Source organism: Neofelis nebulosa, chromosome 6, assembly GCF_028018385.1.
Source record: "Neofelis nebulosa isolate mNeoNeb1 chromosome 6, mNeoNeb1.pri, whole genome shotgun sequence".
Classification (NCBI taxonomy): Eukaryota; Metazoa; Chordata; class Mammalia; order Carnivora; family Felidae; genus Neofelis; species Neofelis nebulosa.
The window spans coordinates 146346884-146371870 of record NC_080787.1 but is presented as its reverse complement, the minus strand read 5'-3'; the positions used below and the strand labels follow the sequence as shown (position 1 = coordinate 146371870).

At 41.7% G+C, this 24987-nt stretch overlaps 1 protein-coding gene across 3 annotated transcripts in view; it reads right to left on the bottom strand.

Annotated features, from left to right (window-relative positions):
* TULP4 (TUB like protein 4) overlaps positions 1-24987 on the bottom strand; it is a 243174-nt gene that overhangs the window by 93599 nt on the left and 124588 nt on the right. Inside the window, exon 2 of one of the 3 annotated variants that reach the window (XM_058735768.1) lies at positions 16737-16812. The exons of the other annotated variants lie outside the window; for them this stretch is intronic. Coding sequence (XP_058591751.1) covers positions 16737-16739 — 3 coding nt within the window. The 5' untranslated portion in view covers positions 16740-16812. The remainder of the gene's footprint in view (positions 1-16736; positions 16813-24987) is intronic. 3 annotated transcript variants of the gene reach the window in all.

Sequence of the window (24987 nt, the reverse complement as noted above, 5' to 3'; positions counted from 1 at the left end):
GTCCTACGTGGTTTTTAGATGTGAGTTTAATGCTCATAAAAAAAATTCCCTTGTCTAAACTAGAAACTAGGGAAGAAACTCAAAGAAAGGAATTGTAAATGCGTCTGAAGACACTGATGCACTATATAAATATTAGCTCTTGGAGTTATGGCCAAAGTGTAAGCAACTTTTTAGATTTCTAAATAAACTTTTAAATTTTAGAAGAGTTTTAGATTTACAGAATAATCACAAAGACAGTACAGAGGTCCCACATGCTCCCCCACCCAGTCCCTGATTATTAATCTCTTACAGTAGTATATTTGTCACAATTAACTGACCAATATGGACCTATCACTACTGATTAAAGTCCATATTCTATTCAACTTTTCTTAGTTTTAATCTAGTGTCCTTTATCTATTCCAGGATCCCATCTAGAATATTGCATTTTCATTGCCATGTCTCTTTAGGCTCCTTTTGACTATGACAGTTTTTCTGACTTCCTTTGTTTTTGGTGACCTTGACAGTTTTAAGGAGGGCTCATGAAGTATTTTGTTGAATATCCCTCAGGTGAGATTTGTCTGATGTCTTCCCATGCTAGGCTGAAGTTAAGGGTTGCCCTTCCCATCACATCACATCACATCATTGGTGCACACTCTCAATAGGATGTATCAATGCTGACATGAACTTTGCTCACCTGGTTGAACACTTGGTTCACTGTCAAGTTACTCTTCCCCCTTTCCACACTGTACTCTTTGGAAGGAAGTGACTGACCATGGGCAGCCTACACTTAAGGAGCAGTGAATTATGCTCCACCTCTGAGAAAGGGGTATCTACATAAATTATTTATAACTCCTCTGCCTGGGAGATTTGCCTATTCTTCTCTATTTATTTAGTTATTTTATCAGTATAGACACATGGATATTTACTTTATAGTTTGGGTTATAATCTGATATTACTTCATCTGTTTTATTGCCCAAATTTTTCCAGCTTTGGCCACTAGGAGCTCTTTTGGGTGGTTCTTATATCCCCCTGTCATATCCGCATCATTGTGTGTGTTTATTTGTTAAGCACCACCTTACGTTCTGACACTGCAAGATGCCCCAGATCCATCACGTATATTTCCTGTTCTAGTCCTTGAATTACACATTTCTCCATGGAGTCCTGGTTCCTTTTATTAGAAAATGGCATGAGAGGGGTGCCTGGGGGGCTCTCACAGTTAAGCATCTGACTCTTGATATTGGCTCAGGTTATCATCTCGAGGTTGTGGGATTCAGCCCTGCATTGGGCTCCATGCTAAGCATGGAGCCTGCTTGGGATTCTCATATTCATATTCTCTCTCTCTCTCTCTCTCTCTCTCTCTCTCTCCTGCTTGGGCTCACATGCACGCTCTTTCTTTCAAAATAAATAAGCACTGGGCGCCTGGGTGGCTCAGTGGTTGCGAGTCCAACTTCAGCTCAGGTCATGATCTCACAGCTAGTGAGCTAGAGCCTTGCATCAGGCTCTATTGACAGCTCAGAGCCTAGAGCCTGCTTTGGATTCTGCGTCTCCCTCTCTCTCTGACCCTCCCCCACTTGTGATCTCTCTCTCTCTCTCTCTCTCTCTCTCAAAAATAAACATCAAAAATTTTTAAAAAATAAACATTTAAAAAATATGGAACACAGAAAAACATATGAAATAATCTCCTGGGGGTATCATTAGTAAAAATCCACTTATCGTACAGAATTTCTCTTGTTCTGGGTTTTCCTAATGCAAGGAAAACAATAAAGGACTGAGAAACGTACAGATTAAAAGATTAAAAAAAAAACAACATATAACCTAATGCAGTGCATGTAACAGACCTTGTTTGGGTTTGACTCTTAAAATTCAAAAATAAGAGCAACCCAATCTTTTCTAGAAGGCATAAGAGTTGAAAAGACCTTTCACCAAAGAAAATACACAAATGGAAAATGAGCATATGAAAAGATGCTCAATATCATTAGTCGCTAAGAAATGCTAACTAAAAGCACAGTGAGACAATGCTACACCTACTGAAATGACTAACATTAACATTTGGGAATACTTAGCACTTGTGTGTTCAAATCCCAGCTTTTCTTAATTGATCCTTGTACCCCTCTGATATAAACAAAGGAAATATAATACCTGCTCCCCTGGTATAAATTTCATAAGTATTAAGTCAGGTCCAATAGTGTCTTTCAATAGAAAGGCTAATGGTCTTGAACTTCCTCCTACTGGTAATGGAAAGCCACTTAAAACTGTTATTCTTTTCATAATATGTATACTTTATATAGATATCAGATATCTGTGACATATATTATACACAAAGTACTAAGAGCATTCTTCTTGAGGCTTAAGGTTGTATTTTAGTTAGTATTCATTCAATCGTACAATTATGTGCCAGGCAGTGCATTTCAAAAAAGGAATGGGGAATATACCAGAATCCTAAGATTTAGGGGCAAGGCTGGGGGGAGGGAGGGATTGTGGGATCTGAAAAAGCATATTAAGTATAATTGCTTTGATTTGCTTTTTTAAAAATTTGCTACTGAAATATAATACATATGCTTTAATAGAATTTTAGTCATTTCCTTTGAAATTTCAAATAATATTAAAGGAGGATGTGAGAGTTTTATCAAAAAAAAAAGACATGAGTTTAAAGAAACACTGGCTACCATATAGAACTAAATATGACTTGTAAAACAGGACTCACACACTTACACAGAAAGCTTAAAACCAGTTTCACATGTACCAATGTCAATTAAAACACCATATTAGTATTTCCTTTTACTCATATTTATTACTTCCCGAATAACAACTGTGAAACAATCCCACTGCATACCTTAGAATGAATTTCTCAATAAGTAACACACTTTTGAAGTGGTGAGACAGATAAAGTGAAAAAAACTGAAAATGGAAGAATGGGTTAAATTCTAACAGGTGTAGGGTTGTCTCACTTTGATTTTAAATTAGTATTCTGAATAAAAAGCACTAATCCCATAAAAATTAGCAAGTCATTAAATTCTTTTTTTTTTTCAGCAAGTCATTAAATTCTTAAGTCATCATTGTTAGCAAATGATATTCCCCACTCCTTGCATTTAGATGTGATTCTAATTTGTAACAAGGATCCCAACTCAAATCAAGATCTTCACACAGACCTGTACTAGACATATGCAGTGTTAACTTAAACCGACAAATCTGTGTATTTCCACGATAATTCATACATTTTATTTATTCTTAAATTTCTTAAAAACTCTTCCCAGTCTCTACAATAAATACAGAAATGCATACACTAAATTGTCAACCCACCATATTCATGGAGTTTCAAGACACGCCAGAAAGCATCTTCTGTTCTTTTCATACCTTGTGTCATCTAAGCTCCAGCTAAATCATATTTATGATTCAAAATATTCCATTCTAAACCAAGGGAATGAACATCCTATACTTGGAAGAAAATGGATAGACCAGAAAAGGATGTGATCCACAAAAGGATCCCATGGAATGGTGCCTGGAGCAGGCATTATCATCTCCATTTTACCAGAAAAGGAAACTGAGGTTCAGAGATTAACTGGCCCAAAGTACCCAATCAGCAAGAGGCAGAGCAGGGGCCAGGAACCAGGGACTTCCACTCCTAGCCCGATGTTGTTTCCCTTCTCTAAAAACAAAGTAGGGCAGAATCATTTGACAATCCTGCTGTCTGGGAACACCTATTCATTCTGGGAAAATTACCGTATTTGTGAGGAATGCTCAAATTTTTCATATTAGAAAGCTGAAACTTCTGGTCTAGAACTTTTGATCATCCCAAATGAGCTATAAAAAATATTTTGAGAAAACCGGGAAAAAAAACCTTAGGGCAGAACTAGGAGACTCAAGCACAAATAAAAGCAACCTGATGTTTACTATGAAAGAGAACTTCCTAGCAAGGAGACGGGTCTATTAGCGAAAGGGGCTGTCTCCAATAGGAACCTGGAACACTGGAAAGGGTGAAGCAGAGGCCTGACAGCCCCTGCCATGGGTGCCTGGAGGCAACTCACCTACCTGGGGGGTTTGCTGGATTAGAACCGGAGCACCTGTTTATCACTACCCAACTCCAAGGCTACAAATTGACATTAACTGTGCCCTTGACACCAGGGATGGTAGGGCCCCAAAAAAGCTGATCTTAAGCTCTCAAACATCTACCTCTGCTCAACCTCCACTACATTTGCTAAAGGGAAATTCAATTATTAAAGTAGTTAACTTGGCTACTTTGATTAAAATTTTAAATAATAATCTTGTCAACCAGGTGTGTACTTTAGTCATCATTTACATTTAATCTACTATATTAATTCTCAAGACGTTCAACTCTCAGAGCAGCTAAGACAGCAGGATTTTCAACCTCCTGCTCTTTAAAATCCCTCCCTCTTAGCCCAGCACATCGAGCATTTGGTCAGGAAATGGCAGTGCTCCAAACACACTGCTGCCACTTTTGATCCTTAGCCAAATGTGTTTGGCTAGCAGCTGAAGACAGAACCTTAGCTCATCCTCTTACGACCCAACTATCCACACAGCCCCAAGCACACCTCTCAGCTCTGAGTGGGCAGAGAAAAACCAGAACAGGGAATCTATTTTCAGCTGACAACAGAAAATCTGAGTGCCTGTCGGTGCTTTAGCACTCTGCTTCTTCATTTTGTTTGAAAATATCAAGATGGCCTGGATAATCTCTAAGGAATCTTCTAGATCTAATATTTTAAATACATTACATTCTATTTGGTAAAGTACTAAGCAAACATAACATACCCACGGTTCCTAAGTGCAATATCCCACAACTCTTAAATATTAGCCATCCAAGAAAAAAAATCTAGCATCGATCATGGCATATACCTCGTAGGAGGTGAGTGGGGGGATGATGTAGGAGGCAGTGCTCAGTGAATACTGGAGTAATATTTCAATTCAAAGTTGGTATGTTACTTGTTAAATAATTAGTTTAAGAGTTACATATATATTGAGTTTCTGTGCATCATACACATTGCCTGTGATGGTTAATTTTGTGTCAAATTGGGTACCTTTAGATTTTGGAAGCAACATATTCTTCATATGGGTGTGATACTCTGGACTATTTACCTACTGACCCAAAAAGCTGCTAGCTTTGAGTGGGGTCCAGAACGAGAGAAAGCTCCCCAGCAGGTCCAGGCTGCCGTGCGATCTGCTCTGTGGCTGGGGCTGTATGATCGAGCACGGTGCGCCTGGAATGTCAGAGCAGACAGGGATGCTGTTTGGAGCCTCTGGCAGTGCCCTGTAGGTGAGTAGCAAAGCAAGCCCTTGGGATCTGGGGGCAAAGCCTTGCCCTCCTCCACAGATAACCACCCCCCTTGTGCCACACGGTTCTTGCCTCGCTATCCGGCCTCAGGAGAGACTGAACGCTCACCCCGTGGGCCACCAAGTCACCAGGAGACCCGAGCTGCCCGCCACGAGCTGGGTGTCGGCTGACCCAGCAGGACACGGAGCTGGACACGCACAGCAGCACTCCATCATCCGACGGAAGGGGGGCATATACGATCGGGCCCGAGCAGGCCCCGGAGGCACAAGGAAGCTACAGGAGAAAGCGGCAGAAATGCCCACGTCCCCACTCCTGCCACATCATCGTCTCTCCCCCAGGCTGATCGATGGCCTCCTGGGGAGTTCTCCAAGATCAGCTGCCGGGGACGAGAAGGCTCAGGCCTGGGGGACAGAAGGTTCTGCCCGACGTACAGACACCGCCTGAACACAGACAGCAGCAGCACTATGGACCCTCCCGGGGACATCCCTAAAGGACACGGTGAAGGGCGATCCTCCCAGTGGCGGAACTCTGAGCAGGACACCTGGCCGTTCACTTTGCTTGGAAGGAGAAATGGCCCGACGTGCAATTATGTATCAATTCTTGGGCTGGGGCCAACGGTTTGGCTGGATGGTCAGATTCGGAAAAACTGGTGACAAGAAATTTGGGGAAGAGGAATGTGGATGGTCCTCTCTTCCAAAAAGTGAAGATATTTGTGTCCTATAAATGCCCACCAACGGTTTGGCTGGATGGTCAGATTTGGAAAAACTGGTGACAAGAAATTTGGGGAAGAGGAATGTGGATGGTCCTCTCTTCCAAAAAGTGAAGATATTTGTGTCCTATAAATGCCCACCATAGGGTGACTTCAGCAGAAGAGGGTTTTAATAATCAAGCGGATAGGACGATCCATTCTGTGGACACCAGTCAGCCTCCCTCTCCAGCCGCTCCGTCCTGTCCCAGTGGGCTCATGAACCCAGTGGTGGGAGGCTGCCCATGGTGGCAGGGATGGAGGTCATGCATGGGCTCAGCAACAGACTTCACTCACCGAGGCTGACCAGGCTACGGCTACTGCTGAGTGCCCTATCTGCCAGCAGCAAAGACTAACACTGAGCCCCAATATTGTGCCATTACCCCAGGGAGATCTGCCAGCTACCTGGTGGCAGGTTGATTGCACTGGACTGTTGCCATCATGGAAGGGGAAGCATTTTGGTCTTACTGAATCAGACATTCTGGATGTGGATTTGCCTTCCCTGCACACAATGCGTGCACAAAAACTACCAACCATGGAATTACAGAATGCCTTATCCACCATCATGGTATTCTACATTGTACTACTTCTGATCAAGAAATTCACTTCACGGTTAAAAAAAAAAAAAAAAAAAAAAAAAGTATGGCAGTGGGCCCATAATTATGGAGTTCACTGGTCATACCATGTTCCCCATTATCCTGAAGCAGCTAGTTTGATAAAATAGTAAAATGGCCTTTTGAAGACTCAGCTACCGTGCCAGCTAGGTGGCAGTACCATCCAGGGCTGGGACAAGGTCCTCTAAGAGGTGGGGTCTGCTCTGAATCAGTTGTCCAACATGTGGTGCTGTTTGTTTCCCCTAGTCAGGATTCACAGAGCCAGGAATCGAGGAAAACAAATGATAGTGGCACCACACACTTTACCCCTAGTGACCCACTACCAAAACATGGCTTCCTGTCTCCATGACCTCCCCTTCTGCTGGTTCCAAAGGCAGGAATGCTTCCCCCAGGAAGCACAACAACGATCCCATTAAACTGGAAGTTAAGACGGCCATCCAGCCAGTTTGGGCTCCTCGTGCCTAGGAATCAACAGGGACAGAAGGGACTTCTGGAGCCAGCTGGGTGACTGATGCAGACCACCCGGGGAAAGCCGGCTGCTGCCCTACAGTGCAGGTGGGGAGGGTGCATCCTGGTGGCTCTGACCCTGGAGAACCATGACTACTGCACCTCCTACTGTTAGAATGATAAACACACTTTGTTCTAAATTCCTGACGCTCCCCATCTGGCTCAATATTTACACTTTAAGTTACAATATCTTAAAATTCCTGTAAAGTATTTATGTATTATTTTCCCCTTTTAATCTTTTTTTTTTCTAATTATGAAAGTAGTAAATACACACTAAACAAAACTCATGTTACAGAAATAAATAGAAAATAGAAAATTCAGGGTGCCTGGGTGGCTCAGTCGGTTGAGAGTCCGACTTTGGCTCAGGTCATAATCTCACAGTTGGTGGGTTTGAGCCCCGCCTCGGGCTCTGGGCTGACAGCTTGGAGACTGGAGCCTGAAGTCTGCTTCAGATTCTGTGTCTCCCTCTCTCTCTGCCCTTCCCCGATTCATGCTCTGTCTCTCTCTCTCTCTCTCTCTCTCTCTCTCTCTCTCTCTCAAAAATAAATAAACATTAAAAATTTAAAGAAAAAAGAAAGAAAGAAAGAAAGAAAATAGAAAATTCCTTGAAATTTGGTACTTCCCAAACAACTATCTGAACTATTTGGTCACATTTCTGCAGATGTATGTTTTCTCTTCCCTGTTGAATGGACACACATGACACCTTAATCTAGATAAATGTATATTCATCCTCCTCTAACTGCTAAGTTCCTCACATCCCTCCCAATGATTGCATTCCCTGTCAACATCTTTGCACACGCTAATATGTTTTCAAGTGACTTCACATTTCTGTGTTTTTTAAGCTCACCCACAAACCCCCCAACCTGTCCCACAACACAGGATCCTGCTGCTGGGGAGAAGTAGCTCCTTAATAAAGTTCTTATTAACCAACTAGGGCATCCTGAAGTAAACTGACAGGAGCCCTCCCTCAATGATACCACTGAGTGATTTTCAATGGAGTCTTTAGATAGTTTTCCTAAAGGGCGGTCTCACCCGAGAGCTCCCCAGGGCTCCTAGAACTAGGGATGAGGGACCAGAAGGGAGAGCTTTCCACCTTTCTCACCCAGAAACAGCATGAAGGCACGAGCCAGCTGTTACTGACTGCCGTCTGGTGGCACAGAGGTGACAGCACAGAGGACCAACGTCCACGCGCAAGCTAGAGCTGAGTTGATCTCCCACAGGAAGTTTTTCTTGCCCGGGTGCCCCACGCTCCACTTCTCAGTTACCCTCCAACCCAGCAGCCGAGTTCCTGTGGGGCCCCACACTGTGTTGCAGACTTGAGTACTGCCAGGGTCTGGCGTGGTCCCTATCCCACGGGCAATGCTCTGTAGTTTATTTATTTAACGTTTTATTTATTTTTGAGACAGGGAGAGACAGAGCATGAACAGGGGAGGGTCAGAGAGAGGGAGACACAGAATCTGAAACAAGCTCCAGGCTCTGAGCTGTCAGCACAGAGCCCAATGCAGGGCTCAAATTCAAGGACCGGGAGATCATGACCTGAGCCGAAGTCGGCCGCCCAACCGACTGAGCCACCCAGGGGCCCCCAATGCTCTGTAGTTTAAATGGAACTGAAGAGAGCACATGACAGAATCACAAGTTGCTTTTTTCTTTTATTCACTGGGCAGACAGTGTTGACCATGGTTACTGTCACAAAATTATTTGTAACACAAAAACTGAGGAAAGTAAAGAATGGATGTCTGTGAGAAAACAGGAATGAAGACCGGGTAGTTCTGTACAGGACATCACGGTCATCAAAATTAACTGAAATTTCTTTCACTTCCCAGTTAAAGGGGTAGGTAGGGGTGAAGGAAGATGTTGGCATTTTAAATATTACTGTTGGATTCTCCTTGGTACCTTAAAAACACTACACATTTAGCTGCATTTTAGTTTTTTAAAGGAATGGTTATTAGGAAGATAATGAATCATCTACGGGAGGTCAACTCAGAACTAGGTTTTAGATGGTTTGTGCTTCTGAAGCTCAAAGTAGCTCAAAAGAATTTTATTTAACTTGTCCCCATAATATCCATGGGAACCTTCATAACTTTCTCATATTTTGCATATAAGACAACATACACAAAAGTTTTATCTAAGACCTTTCCATGATTTCTGTAGAGCTAGCACTACGATTCAGGCTCCTAAATATCAGCCCAGACTATCAGGCTGCTTTTGAGTGATTAATTTCAACCACACTGAGCTACAGATTGAGACTGAGGCACTTTTACAAAAACCAGATGGCCACTCAGAATTATAAAGAAGTTGTGTACATCCAAAAAGTTGAAACAAATGAGAGAACAGAGCCTCCGTGGAGGTGCGGTTCCCACCTACTAGGGTGTACCTGATGTACAGTAAAAGAAGACAAGCACTTGACATGAAAGAAATGAGAAGACCGGGCTCAGGCAAGCGACGGCCTAGCAGATGAGTCCTTAAGTCAGTGAGGGCTGCCCATCCGGGATGGCCTCGCCCACACCCTAGGCCAAGGCTTCACTCCAAGGGACGCTTCCAAATGAGAGAGGTCCCACACAGCCCTGTCTCTGTCACTCACCACTGTCTGACATTTGCTTTTTATTTCTTGGGTTGTGGGACACTTTATACTTAGAACCCGGAATATGTGCAACAGATAAAAGTAAACAGTGCAGGCGCACACATTCACTATGTTCTATGCAGTGCTTGTTCACTTCCAAGGAAAAACTGGTCAACCTGCAACTACCTGTAGCTTTTCTCAGTCAAGAGGTCTTACCGAGGCTTTAGTTTCTGCTTATTTCAATATACGTCCTTGAGCACCATACTGTTCCATCAATGGTCCTGTGTGAGGAACTGAATGAAATGTCATCGTTCTTTTTAAGTTATACAACACACAGAAATACACAAGATAAATATGAACCACGAGGGCAAAAAAACCCAGCTGTGTTTCTTACCAAATTCAAGTACGAGACTTTCGTACTTCAAAAGGCGAGGAATGAAATTCTACATAACCAAAACTGTTAGCAGCATGATGTAAATCATTTCCAACACAATTCTTTACAAGTACTGGGTTGGTTAGACCACAGAATTAATATGCAAATGATCCTGGCTACACCCCAATTAAAATGTCCAAGAAGTATGGAGGAGCCCGAGGTACTTGCTACATTTACGGAGCATTCACCCTATGCCAGACCCCACGCTGGAGCCAGAGAGACAGCTAAGTACAGCACAGGGCTCACACAGCCAGAAGTGCTCTGGTTGGTGGGGGGGACCAGCAGGTAAGTAACTAGACAATGAAATGAAAAGGCCACCTACTGAATGGAAGAAATACTTGCAAACCATATACCTGATAAGGGGTTAACATCCAAAATATATAAACTCCTACAACTCAATAGCAAAGACATAAACATCTGATTAAAAAGTAGGTAGAAGATCTGAATAGACTTTCTTCCAAGGAGATACGGATGGCCAACAGGTACACGAAAAGGTGTTCCACATCACCAATCATCAGAAAAATGCAAATCAAAACCACACTGCAAATCACCTCACACCTGTTAAAATGGCTAGACTCAAAAAAGACGAGAAATAACAAGTGTTGATGAGCATGTGGAGAAAAGGGAACCCCAGTATACTGTCGGTGGGAATGTAAATTGGTGCAGACACTGTAAAAAAACGGTATGGAGGTTCCTGAAAAAATTAAAAATAGAACTACCATATGATCCATCAAATCCACTTTGGTTAGTTATATGGAGAAAAAGAAAACACTAATTCAAAAAGAAAAATGCACTTCTATGTTTATTGCAGCATTATTTATAATAGCCAAGATATGGAAATAACCTAAGTGTCCATCGATGGATGAATGGATAAAGAAGATTTGATATACACATACAATGGATTACTATTCAGCCCCCTCCAGTCCCAAGAATGAAACCCTGCCATTTCTGACAACAGGGAGGGACCTTGAGGGTATTACGCTAAGTGAAACAAGCCAGACAAAGACAAATATTATATGACCTCACATATCAAATTAAAACAACAATAACAATAACACATAAGCTCTATAGATACAGAGATCAGTGGTGGCCAAAGCCAGGGGATGAGGAGTGGGCAAAATGGGTGAAAGGGTGACCCCTTTATAACTTCCAGTTATAAAATAAATCATGGGGATACAACGAACAGCTTGGTAACTATAGTTAATAATACTGTATCGCATATTTGAAAGTTGATAAGAGAGTAGATATTAAAAGTCCTTGTCACACAGAAAGTTTTTTTTTTTAAACCTTTATTTATTTTTGAGAGAGAGAGAGAGTGCAAGCAGGGGAGGGGCAGAGACAGAGAGACACAGAATCCGAAGCAGGCCCCAGACTGTGAGCTGTCAGCACAGAGCCCGAAGTGGGGCTCAAACTCATGAACCGCGAGATCATGACCTGAGCTGAAGTCGGATGCCCTACCGATGGAGCCACCCAGGCGCCCCAAAAGTTTTTTTTTTTTTAACTATGCATGGTAATGGATGTTAACTAGACTTACTGTGGTGATCATTTCACAACATATACAAATACCACATCATTATGTTGTGCATATGAAACTAATGTCAATTATACCTCAATAAAACAATCTCTAATTTACCTCAGTAACTTTTAGAAAGGTTTATAAATAAAATTCTTTAATCTGATAAACTTTATCAAAATGGTAATTCTCAATAAATTAACGTAGTTGAATGTTTATTAATAAATATCTTTTAAACATGATTCGTATTACACAATTCTGAGGCTGCCAGACTGTTAAGCAACAGCTATAAAATGCTAGCATCACCCCTTGCTCTGGTCCCGGAATCTGAGAAGCCTGGTAAGAATTACCCCAAGTGACAAGGCTGACTGGCAAGACAGAGACAGAGATTAGATAAAAACTCTCAACCTCTTTTGGATTATCCTGTTATCAAAGTTCACATAAACATTAAAGGGCTCTGAGTATAGTGTAAGGGTTCCAGTTTCAGGCTCTGAAGTCCGACAAACTTGCAGAAATGCTGGCTGCAGAATATGCTACTTGTGGCTGTAAGTCCTGTCCACAGATAGAGAGGTTATGAGGAACATGTTTTTTAAAAAGTACCTGGCACACAGGAAGATCTGAATAAATGTCACATTTGATTATCTCTTACTTAAGCGAATACCCACAAAGCGCCTGACCTCCCCAGAGCACAATGTGAAAGGCGCTCTCAGGCAGTCTGCTTTGAGGCCAGAATTCATCACCGTGTGAATACCCGCAGCTCAGCTTGCTGACCCTAGATGGCTAAGGGTGGGCCTTTTCTAGCACCGTGGGCATTGCCTGAGAGCTTGGAAAATGCAGAATAGCAGCTGACCCCAGACACAGTGAATCAGAATCTGCATGTCAACAGGTATTTCATATGTGTGCATTCAAGCCTGGAGGCAGGGTACTACGGGAGAACACAACGCGGGCTGTCAATGTCACATAAAATGCTACAACAGTTCAGCTGAGGAGGGAAAGCAGTGCTTCCTTTCGTGGGTGGGTCGCTGTATTGCCTACTCAGCATCACTAAAAAGGATCCAGATGAAAAGCTGCTAAGGGGGCACATTTAAGCCCAATAGGTGATTACTTGTCAAATATTAGCCCTCCTTGTCTTTTGCCCTTTCTCTTATTACTTCAAAAGTCCCTTGACAGGGGTGCGTGGGTGGCTCAGTTGGTTTAGCGTCTCACTTTAGCTCAGGTCATGATCTCACGGCAGGTGGGTTCAAGCCCCGCATCAGGCTCTGTGCTGACAGGTCAGCTTCGGATTCTGTATCTCCCTCTCTCTCCGCCCCTTCCCCACTCACACTCTGTCTCACCGTCTCTTAAAAAATAAACAAACATTATAAAAAAAAAAAAAAGTCCCAAGACAAACTGCCAACCCTTCAGATTCCCAACAAATTGGGGATTACTTTGGACAGCTACAAAACTGAGGCAGAGGGAAATACCTCGTTCAAAAGCGGACACCAATGCCTGTGAGGAAGGTGGTAGCAAGGTCGCATACCTATGCACACACACCTGCCTACACATGCCTACACGTGCACCTGCACACACACATCTAGGGTGTTTCCTAAGTTTGCCTGACAACTGGAAAGCAGAAATTGCCTGAGCCTCACACTAATACACGAATACACTGGCTTGCCAAGGAGGGAGTAGCCACATCAACAACGTATTGTTACCAAAACAAAACAAATGTCAGTTCACGGAGAGGTCACTTTGGCTTTGTCATTTTGTTAGGGCATTTAAAAATAAGAAAACTCAGTATTAGAAGTGTCCTCAAGGAACATTGTTTTGTTGAGTCTATTCAGGTGGTTTAATACATGAAAACTGTTTTGCTCTGCTCTGGGGAGGGGCAGAGTAGCCTCAGTTGACTAACCATGTAACTTGCAGCCTGTTGGGATTACCCCTCAGGGACAGGCCTTTTCTCAAGAGAAGGGTTAGAAGCAGCATTTACAAGCAATGAGCCCTCATCATAAGGGCCAACTCCCCAAATCCTCAGTGGACAAGTACTAAGCCAATGACCCTGTGGGAGCTACGTGATGCCTAGCACTCGGCTCCAACGGTCAGGATGGGTGGTTGAGGGGCAGAAGGGGGAGCTTGCTAACCAGGAGCCCACCTGCTGTAAGCTTAGTCTGGAGAAATGGTGAAACCCTTCGCACATGTGATATTCAGCAGGGGTAATCTGCGGACTTTGCACACAGACTAAAGATTGCAGTCTCCAAAAGTATCAGCCCTATTATCTGCTGAAGAAGGCAGGACGACTTTGGCTGTTGTGCTGGGGGCACTAGGTACCCATGAAATCATCACCCTGATGGGGTTCAGGTCGGGCTGCTCCCAAATAGGGCACGTGTTAAATTGAAGGCATGTGAGAAATGGCAGGTGCAGAAAAGACCCTTTGACCTTCTCCCCTGAAGTAGGTCATATGACCCTCATGGGAGAGATGCCTTCCCTGTGCCCAGAGGAAAGGAACATTCTTATCTCTGAAGACAGGAGGATGTGAGTGGACTCTGAACAGACAGGCCTTGCTAAGCTTCCCCCAGTGAACCACACTGAGCCCTCTGTCCTATCACCTTCCCGCTGCTTCCCAGCCTTTGTCAAACCCAGTATAAAACCACACAGGTTTAACTACTTCTCCAGGGCTCATTTTCTCATGAAGGCTCTCATTTCATGTAAAATTTACATTAAATGAAATCTGTGTGCTTTTCTCTTGTTAATCTGTCCTTTGTGCAGAGATCCAGTTGGGAACTTAAGACGACAGAGGAAAGGTATTTTCCTGCCCTACAATGCACTGGACTGCCAGAGCCTGTGGGAGTAAGGCCCAGAACAAATATGGGATAGTACCCTGGGACTGGATGTGCCCCTGCTGCCCTGCATAACATCTGTATCTTGTGAACTTTCAGAATACGGACTTTCAAATTTTCATGATAAATGAAAAAATAGAGGCCATCACTATTTATTGCAGTAACAAATTTATTGCAATAACAAATAATCTCACAGGTTTATTTCTTGATCGTGCTTCACACCCATGTGGGTGAGTTGGGGGCTCTGTTCTGCACAATCTTCACCCAGAGACCCGGGCTGACAGAGCTTCTAGTACCTGTCCCACCACCAACTGCAGGGCAGGGAGAAGGGGGCACGGAAAATCAGGCAGAGCTTCTCCAAGGTTTTGCTCATATTTCACTGGACAAGGCGAGCTGAGAACATCTAATTTGAAGGGAAAGGAGACGGGTGATCCTACCGTGTCCCTGAACTGAGACATTACACACCAGCGCAGTGGGGAGCTCTCCTGCCCAGGTTCCAGAAGGCACCTGTGACACTGGCCTTGGCTGACCCGTGCCCCTGAGGGTTACTCTGAAACAGAAGTGTCCACGCTCAAGGGAGTTTCCATAAATTCTGCCAAATGAACAGCACCTTTGTCCAGGGCTTCATGCAGCACCGTTTCCCACGGATTCCCTCTGGTTGCCCACCATGTGGTTGTCAGTTTCCCCCTAAAGTTCACCTTTTGTTGAAAATGTTTCCCTTACTGAGCAAACACATTCTCACGTTTCATAATTAATGAGCTATTCCATCCCCTCATGAGCCACTTTCTTCAACCCCTAGTCGAAGTGATGTGAAAGTAACGCAGCCTGAAGCCATCCACCTCCAGCTGCACTCCCATCGGATTACAGACAGCAGGCTCCACCCACTTCTCCAGGATTCTTAATGCCTGTGCTTAAGAAAAATGTGTGTACATTTCTTGTAGGAAGTTAAAACAAATTAAGTTGAAAAAAAACAACAAAAAAACCTCTCCTACTTGTGACTATTTAAGTGAAATATCTTAAATTATATCGCTATGTATGTGTATGTTTGTACAGAAAAGCAGTCTGCAAGGAGAGACGCCAACGTAAACAACAGTTATCTCTATGAGATGGGATTACAAAGGTTTTCATATTCTTCCAGTTGTGCATTTTTTACAAAATAAATATATTACTTATATAATTTCAAACATACGATTACATAAAAATTAGAAAAGCTGTATTAAATTTGTTCCCTTTAGTGTATTTTCAAAGGATCTATTTCATAATAACGAATTCCTTTTCTATATTCAACTGACCGTTGAACCACGGGATGTAGGGATACCGACCTCCTGCACAGTCAAAAATCCACGTGTAACTTTTGAGTTCCTCAAAACTTTACTAATGGCCTACTGCTGACCAGACCACTTACCTATGATAACATATTTGATTAACACATATTTTGTATATGTATTATATACTGTATTCTTACAACAAAGAAAATGTTAAGAAAATTGTAAGAAAGAGAAAATACATTTACAGTAATGTATTTATCAAAAAACAAAGTTCACATATAAATGACCCACACTTCAAACCCATGCTGTTCAAGAGTCAGCTGTGTTACCTGTTTGACTCTCCCTGGGTAAAGTATTGCACCTAATTTAAAGAAAGCAAATACTGATCATCACAGTATTTACTTGATTTGTAAAAATGGACCTCTGTCTCAAAAAAGGCAGGCAGAATTAAGCTTTCTGTAAATGTTTCTTAACCATCTGACTGAACTGCCTAAAAGCAAGGATGATTCTTGCCAGGAACAAACACGTGATGAAGTCAGTGTGAGAACAAGACAAAAGGGCAGAGAGAAGCAGGGCTCCGCTCTTTCCATGACAGATGTGACAGTTAGGGCTAGAGGGAGAGGGAAGGCCAGTACTAGCAGCTGAGTACACTGGGGTAGCACTCTGCTTGGCTATTACACGCATTTTCTCATTTAAGTTGGAGGATTACTCTACTAGTAAGAACCACTATTATTCTTACTTTTGGCAACAAGAATACGAAGGCACAGGAAGATCTCACAATTTGCCCAAAGTCTCATAGCTGCCATCGGCCAGAACCATGATGCAAAGTCAGCAATCTGTACACCTGACCCACATCACACTTCAGATCAACTCCAGGAAGACTGAACAAAGTAAAGAAATACCTAACTACAGCATATCCAGTGTAAAACACAACTGTACAGGTATGACATCTTTAAAAACTGATAATTTTCTAAGCTTTGAGGCAACAGCAGATAAATAAAACAGCAGACCTACCATAGAGACGTATGCATGCTCCTGTTCAGGTCTGCAGTAGACACCCCTGTTTCTCTGTGTCCAGCTCTCCTGGTTTCTGCAAGAGAGAGAGCAACTCCTCGTCCACCCACATGCTGGTGCCAGCCATTCCCATCATACACCTCCTGGCCAGCTGGCTACAGGGAGGGGCCTCACACAGGCTGGCTAACCAGGCCTTCCACACGGATGCTCACAGTGACTGCTCCTAATGGAATGTGACACAGCAGCCCTGAGTGACAGAGGGTCTACTCTCTACCTGGCTCTATGAGCTGTGGGGGGTCACAGAAGCCTGGCCTGGGGCTATCAAAAAACATCTACTGTGTCTCTTCAACAAATGGTGCTGGGAAAACTGAACAGCTACATGCAAAAGAATAAAACTGGACCACTTTCTTATACCATACACAAAAATAAACACAAAATGGATGAAAGACCTAAATGTGAGACCTGAAACCATTAAAATCCTAGAAGAGAATACAGGCAATAATAACTTCTTTGACAGTGGCCATAGCAACTTCTTTCAAGATATGTCTCCTGGGGCGCCTGGGTGGCTCAGTCGGTTAAGCGTCCGACTTCGCTCAGGTCATGATCTCACGGTCCGTGAGTTCGAGCCCCGCGTCGGGCTCTGTGCTGACAGCTCAGAGCCAGGAGCCTGTTTCGGATTCTGTGTCTCCCTCTTTCTCTGACCCTCCCCTGTTCATGCTCTCTCTCTCTCTCTCTGTCTCAAAAATAAATAAACGTTAAAAAATTAAAAAAAAAAAAAAAAAGATATGTCTCCTGGTGGGGGTGGGGGAGAGGGGAAAATGGGTGATGGGCAGTGAGGAAGGCACCTGTTGGGATGAGCACTGGGTGTTGTATGTAAGCGATGAATCACGGAATCTACTCCCAAAACCAAGAGCACACTGTATACACTGTATGTTAGCCAACTGGACAATAAATTATGTTAAAAAAAAAAAAAAAGATATGTCTCCTGAGGGAAGGGAAACAAAAGCAAAAATAAACTATTGGAACTACATCAAAATAAAAGGCTTCTGGGGTGCCTGCATGGCTCAATTGGTTAGGTTAAGCATCCAACTCTTGGTTTGGGCTCAGGTCATGATCTCATAGTTTGTGGGATTGTGCTTCATGTCAGACTCCACACTGATAGCCCAGAACCTGCTTGGGATTCTGTGTATCTGTCTGTCTGTCTCTAAATAATAGATGATAGATAGATAGATAGATAGATAGATAGATAGATAGATAGATGATAGATAGAGCAAGCTTCTGCACAGAGAAAGAAACAAAACTAAAAGGCAACTTAAGGAATGGGAGAAGATTCCCCATTTACAAATATTTGTAAATGACGTATTTGCAACATATCCAATAAAGGGCTAGTATCCAAAATACATGTAGAATTTATAAAACTTAACACCCAAAAAACAAATAAACCAATTACAAATGGGCAGAATACATGAAAAGACATTCTTCCAAAGAAGACATCCAGATGGCCAGTAGACACATGAAAAGATGCTCAATGTCACACATCATCAGGGAAATACAAATCAAAACTACAATGAGGTATCACCTCACACCTGTCAGAGTGGCTAAAATCAACAACACAAGAAACAACAGGACTTGGTGAGGATGTGGAAGAAAAGGAACCCTCTTACACTGTTGGTGGGAATGCAAACTGGTGCCACTGTGGAAAACAGTATGGAGGTTCCTCAAAAAGTTAATAGAACTACCCTATGATCTAGCAATTGCACTACTGGCTATTTACCCAAAGAATACAAGAACACTAATTCAAAGGGATAAATGCACCCCTATGTTTATTGCAGCATTATTTACAACAGCCAAGATATGGAAGCAGTCCAAGTGTCCATCCACTGATGAATGGATAAATGAATGTGGTATAGATATAGGATGCAATATTATTCAGCCATAAAAAAGAATGAAATCTTGCCATTTGCAATGACATGGGTGGAGCTAGAGAGTATAATGCTACTAAGTGAAATAAAGTCAGTCAGAGAAAGACAAATACCATATGATCTCACTCATACGTGGGATTTTAAAAACAAACAAGCAAAGGGCAAAAAATGAGAGAGAAACTAAGGAACAGACTCTTAACTAGAGAGAACAAAGTGATGTCTACCAGAGGGGGGGGTGGGCTAAATAGATGATGGAAATGAAGGAGTGCACTGGCTGTGATGAGCACCAGGTGTTGTATGGAGTGTTCAATCACTATACTGCACACCTGAAACTAATATAACACTGTATGTTAATTAACTGGAATTAAAATAACTTAAAAAAGAGCAAACAAACAAGTAGCAATAAATAAACAAAAAAAGAGATTCCAATGAAAAAAAAATGCCAACTATGGAAGAAACTGTAACAGAGAATACAGTCAACACATGGAGAAAGCAGAGCTGAAGACAACACCTAAGTGTGGAGACCAAAATGTGCCCAAAGCCAGACCAACCCAGGGCATTTCAGTTACAAGAGGCAATACTTCTCTAGTTTTGGTTAAGTTAAAGTAAGGTTTATGCAACTTGTAACCGAAAGAGATATAACGAATGCTAACTGAAACTGCTAAATTAGTAAACTGAAAAAAATGTTAAAAACTAGGAAAAAATGTGTCTACCAAATACAACAAAGAATGAAGACGAGAAAGGGCTAAATAAATCAGGGGAAATGCTCGATTTCTTAGTGAACAAATACTAACTTCAAACACATCAGTCCCAGAGGCAGTGTAGGACAGTGAATGGTCTTGCCCATGATCCAATCCCAACTCGCTCCCTCCCCATCTACCTCTGCTGGTTTCCAAGCTCCCGCCCCTCCCCTTCCCCACCTTGCGGTGGGGACTGGCCAATGAAAGGTGAGCAGAAAGTGGACAAAACCACCCCATCCAGCTTTCTCCTGCCTTTAGCCTTAATGTGGCGGAGTGAGCTGCAGCAGCCAGCTTGTGGATGCGAGGAAAAGAACCGAACTGCAGAAACGCTGCCTCAGGCTTCTGAAAAATGGCAGCAGTCACTTGCCTTCTGGGCTTCCTACACTGTGATTCAAATTCCTACTCGTGTAACTCCCAGCTAGGCAGAGGCTGTTATTTCATTCAACAGCACTACTGAGTGCCTGCCACATGCCAGGCACTATTCTAGGCTCTAGGAATACACAGTGAGCAGAACCGAAAGAGCCTGCTTTTCCGGAGCTTCTTACACCACAGAGGACAAGCAGACACAGGTAACACAAAGCATCTGTTCGTAAGCAACAGTAACAGCAAAGGGTCACTGGAAGGTATCACATCCGGTGCGGGCAAAGATGCTATCAGACGGCTATCCTCAAACAGCGATATGTACTGGAAAGCGAGCAGCCCGTTCCCACTCCTAAGTCAGTCTCCTTAATCCAGGAGTTCCAGGTCTTTTACACCACATATGGAAATACATTTGAAAGCCCCTGCCATCCAGTATTTCTGGTCTATTTAAAATATTATGTTAAAGGAAAAACATGGTGTTGCTAAGAGAAAAATACTTTGAAGAGTATTCACCAAATTTGCCTTTGTATGTTTAAATTTCCTAAGAGAACCCTCATAAATTATAGCTGATTCTAAACAATTGCTCCTGATTATTTGGCTTAAGTCACAGCCCCTTAATCCTGGTCTGGGGCATGATGCACTTTATACATGCTACCGTTAAGAGGAAACAGCTAATGACCTTGCTGTAAACCTTGCTGTAAATACCTGTTACTCAGTTTTTCAAGATATATCCATAGTACTCCATTTCATAATAAAATACTTCCTTATGGTTTTTATTATAAATTTTACAAAAAGAAATAAATAGCGGGGTGCCTGGGTGGCTCAGTCAGTTAAACTTCCAGCTCCTGGTTTGGGCTCAGATCACGATCTCACAGTCCCTGAGTTCAAGCCCTACATCAGGTTCTGCACTGACAGTGCAGACAGAGCCTGCTTGGCATTCTCTCTCTCTCCCTCTCTCTCGGCCCCTCCCCCACTCACACTCACTCTATCTCCCCCCCCCCAAAATAAATAAAACTTTTAAAAAATTGTTAAAAAATAGAAATAGCAATATGCTCATCCTGTACCTGCCCCCCAAACATAAATACACACACAAATACTACAGTAAGAAATCCTTTCAGCATTAAAGTTGTGCCCATGCTGCTGTTTATTATTACAAATATTTCTATTTTATTCCTATATTAAAACAAACACAGTACCCATGAGAAATAAATGTACTTAGTTGAATGAAATTCTTCACTCGAGTTTTCAAGTTCCACAAAACCATAGTGTGCTCTTCTCCTATCATCTGACTTTCCAACTACTTGGTACACAGGCTGTGATCTTAGCATGCTGTTAGCTCCTTCTCCTGCTGTGATCCGATTTTCCATCTGCTGGGCATAGTAATGACTTTTCCTGATCTAGAAAACCATCATATGGACCCCATCCTATAGATAGCCTCCAAAGACACTTCCAGTTACAAATGTATTTGATGAAATGAAATATAAAGACTGATAGTTACGCCCAATTTATCTTGGAGGTCAACACTGTTCAAATGTAGTATAAACACTTTGCTGCATAAAGTCAGCTTTTGGAAGAAGTCGACAGTGCAAATAAGATAGCTATTTGTAGATACTGCTCCCTAGCTAGGAGCACATTGCCATACTGTGGAATTGACAAAATTCTAAGAAAACAAATTGGAATTCAGGCTGTTACCTTTTCTTGAAGATGCTAACAAATCAATACAGACAAAACAGCTTAAACATTCACCAGCACATGGATAAATAATTAAATAAATAATGATACATACATTCATTTGCATAACTAGCTTTTCCTCTCTTTTTTCTTCTTTTTTTAGTGTACTGACATGAAAAGAAGTTCACATATAATTGACGTACAGGAAAAAAGCAAGCTGCTGATCAGGTATACCATGATTCAATTTTGTGTTACAAAAAGCTGTGTTCATTTATATGCATGGTACACGTCTTTTTGCCTGTTCTTGTATACAAAGAAAAGTTTAGGAAGAATACCCAAACTGCTAGCAATGGCTGCTTCTCCAGATACTGGAGAGGGTATTTCACTTCACATACGTCTTTATTTCTCATTATGCACAGGAATGACTTATGTAATTAAACATGTTTTAACACTATTAAAACTAAGCACAACTACCTAGCCTAACTGCTAGTCGAGTGCACAACAATTTTTGTTCAACAGACCTGAACCAGGCTATATTCTCCAGTACACACTCTACCCTTAAACCAAAGGGTCTTTCCACACATGAGGTATGAGGGGTACCACTGGGCTCTGGCAATCTTCTGGACAAATCCATACCGATTAACAGAAATTCTGTCAAAAACAATGTTTGCTAGCTCCAAGGAAAGAAGCACACCACATGAATCATATGCCCCTTTACAGCATTTTGCAATTAATTAATTAAAGCCTAAGAAATAATTTGTAAGATAAAATCCCCAAATCCACTTTTATTGATCTTCATATCAAAGCATATATTTTTATGTATATATTAAGAAATAAAAGAAAAAATACTCTGTGTTGCTTTTATCTCAGGGAGAAGTTGGGTTTTTTCCGTTGATTTTAGTTCCAGGATTTAGCGAGAAAATTTAATCCTTTCCCTATTAAGTAAGATACTGCCAGCAAAAATGTACCATGGATACAAAACTAGGAAATTGTTTACTTTGGCTTCATAGATCTCCTTGAAACTACGAATCAGCAAGCCTCATCATCTTAAGCTGGGTCATTCCTTTTTGAAAGCTCAGATAAGGGATCAGAGATACTGAACACTGGACAGAGTGGCACAGGCCTGCGTTTTCCATAGGAAGTCCTGGCGTCCATCATAGCGACTGCCTGGGGCGGGAAGTGTCACCTTTGCCATCATCACAGAACTCAGTCCAGTCTGTGCTATATAGTTCATAGTAAGATTTTAATTATAAATAATACTTGGCTGACCATAATTTAGAGTTCATTTACTTTGATGATGTCAGAAACCTATTTAAAAAAAAAAAACTATTTTTCAGGTGACTCTTTTGTTAAACAATAATATCTCTATCTATACTTGTGCAGAAAAACTATACCTGTGATGAGGGCTTTGTTTGATTCATTAGAAAATGAGTATATTATTTTCCTCTAAGCATCTTACACAATGGATAAAACTAATTTTATTACCACTCTTCTATATAAACACAATTTCAAGGCTAATTATTTCCTAATTAAGCACAGAAATTACTAAGTCCTGTACTGTGTGAGTTAGATGAAATTTGGCAATTTGCTATGAGACAGAAAACAGAAAAGATGTCACTATTTGTATTTATTCTAGCTAAACCATTTTATTTTATTTTATTTTTTATTTATTTGTATTTATTGTTCAGAGAAAGAGAGCGTGTGTGAGGCTGCAGGGAAGAGGTGGGGTGGGGGGTGGGGGGGCAGAGGATCCAAAGTAGGCTCTGCACTGACAGCAAAGAGCCTGATGTAGGGCTCAAACTTGTGAACCGGGAGACCATGACCTAAGCTGAAGTCTGACACTCAAAGGACTGAGCCACTCAGGCGCCCCCTAGCTAAATCATTTTAGATACCTGAATCTCCTAAAGCAGTAATTCTCCAAGTAGCTATGTTAATATGTACTAGATAAGACAGCTAAACTGATTAACTATAGAATTCCTTTGTTGGGGGGAGTGAGTTTGAGGTGCTCACATGCACATTCATGAATATAAATTTAACTATGAAATCCAAGTTAAATTTCCAAAGACTAAAACGCAGGTCACTAAAAAAGATTTCCATTGAATTAAGTGAGGGTGATACAACTGTCAACAACCAGAGAAAATAATCCAGAGAGCATGCACACTGTTAACTTTCCTTTCCCAGTGGCTTCAGAGTCCTGCTCATAATAAACGGTTGTAACCATTAAATTGTACACGAAAACTTCAAACAGATGAATTTTATGGTATGTGAATTATATCTCAGTAAAACGTAAAAAACCCATGTGAGTGTGCATGCGTGTGCCTGTGCATGTAAGAAAGACAGGCTGCAACCCATCAGAACCTTTCCTGAGTAAAATACTGGCAGTGCAGTGTTTTACTGCAAGCAGCACACACTCTGGGTGCTGGGAAAAGTGTCTACGTAGAGAGCGTATGGGAAAACTCTTTACTGGTTAATATGCTATTCAGAAACCATGCTTTTAGATTAACGTAAAATATTTAAGGCATTTATTTATGCATCATTTTTTAATGATTCCCTATGTTAAGCAACTGTTTGGGGAGGGGGATTAATCAAGCACCTGCCAATCTCAACCCCTTCAACTAAGGACATCTATTTGGTATGCTGAGTTGGAATACTTCGTGACCTATGTGCCACAGATAGGTGGTCATATATGTATATAAAGCATACAACAATTCTGATACTCTACTCGAGATACGGTCTTCAAATTTTGATTTGTACTTTGGTGTAATACAATGAACTTGCATGAAAGCTTTCATTGACAAAACGAGAAAAACAGCTCCACATTTGATATATGGTAACATGACTGCCTCTCTGCTTTAGCCCCTACACACTCCCCCTACTCTTCCAACTGCACTGCATGCAGTTTCTGCCTGATTTTATCCTCTGCTTTTATAACACTTTTCTATTTGACTACTTTTTCCCCCAAAATCTGTATATTTCTGTAATCACTTTGAGATGAAAGAAATAAATAGAAAATAAACTAATTCCTTCTCAATTTTCAAAGTGTGAGAAACAGCTAACACTGTGCTAGATAGACTTCTAAGCACTTTCCAAGTATTAACTCATTTAGTCCACTCAACAGCCCTATGGGACAGAAACTATTATTGTCCTGCTTTTGCGCAAGAATATAGAAAACAGAGAGATTTAGGAAATTGCCTGCGGTCATTCAGCTAATAAATGGCTAAGCCAGATTTCTAACCCAGGTAGTCTGGCTTACGTCTGGTGCTACTTAACCACCACGATACAGACTGCCTTTCTGAGTAAGGAATGTCCTGTCTGAACTTTGTAGCTATATTAAACTATTGTCAAGGAATTAAGAGTTCCTTCTTATACATGTAGTAAGTTACATTTATGATACATTATGTTGTTTGAAAAATAAATTTTAAACATATATTAAAGTAGTAAAAAGAAAACTTACTACAGTCTCTATTAGTACCTATAAATATTTTATGCAAATGTTACTCTTTTGAAACAGGACTAGAGTACATATCTACTAGTACTCTGTAAATGTCATTATGTCAC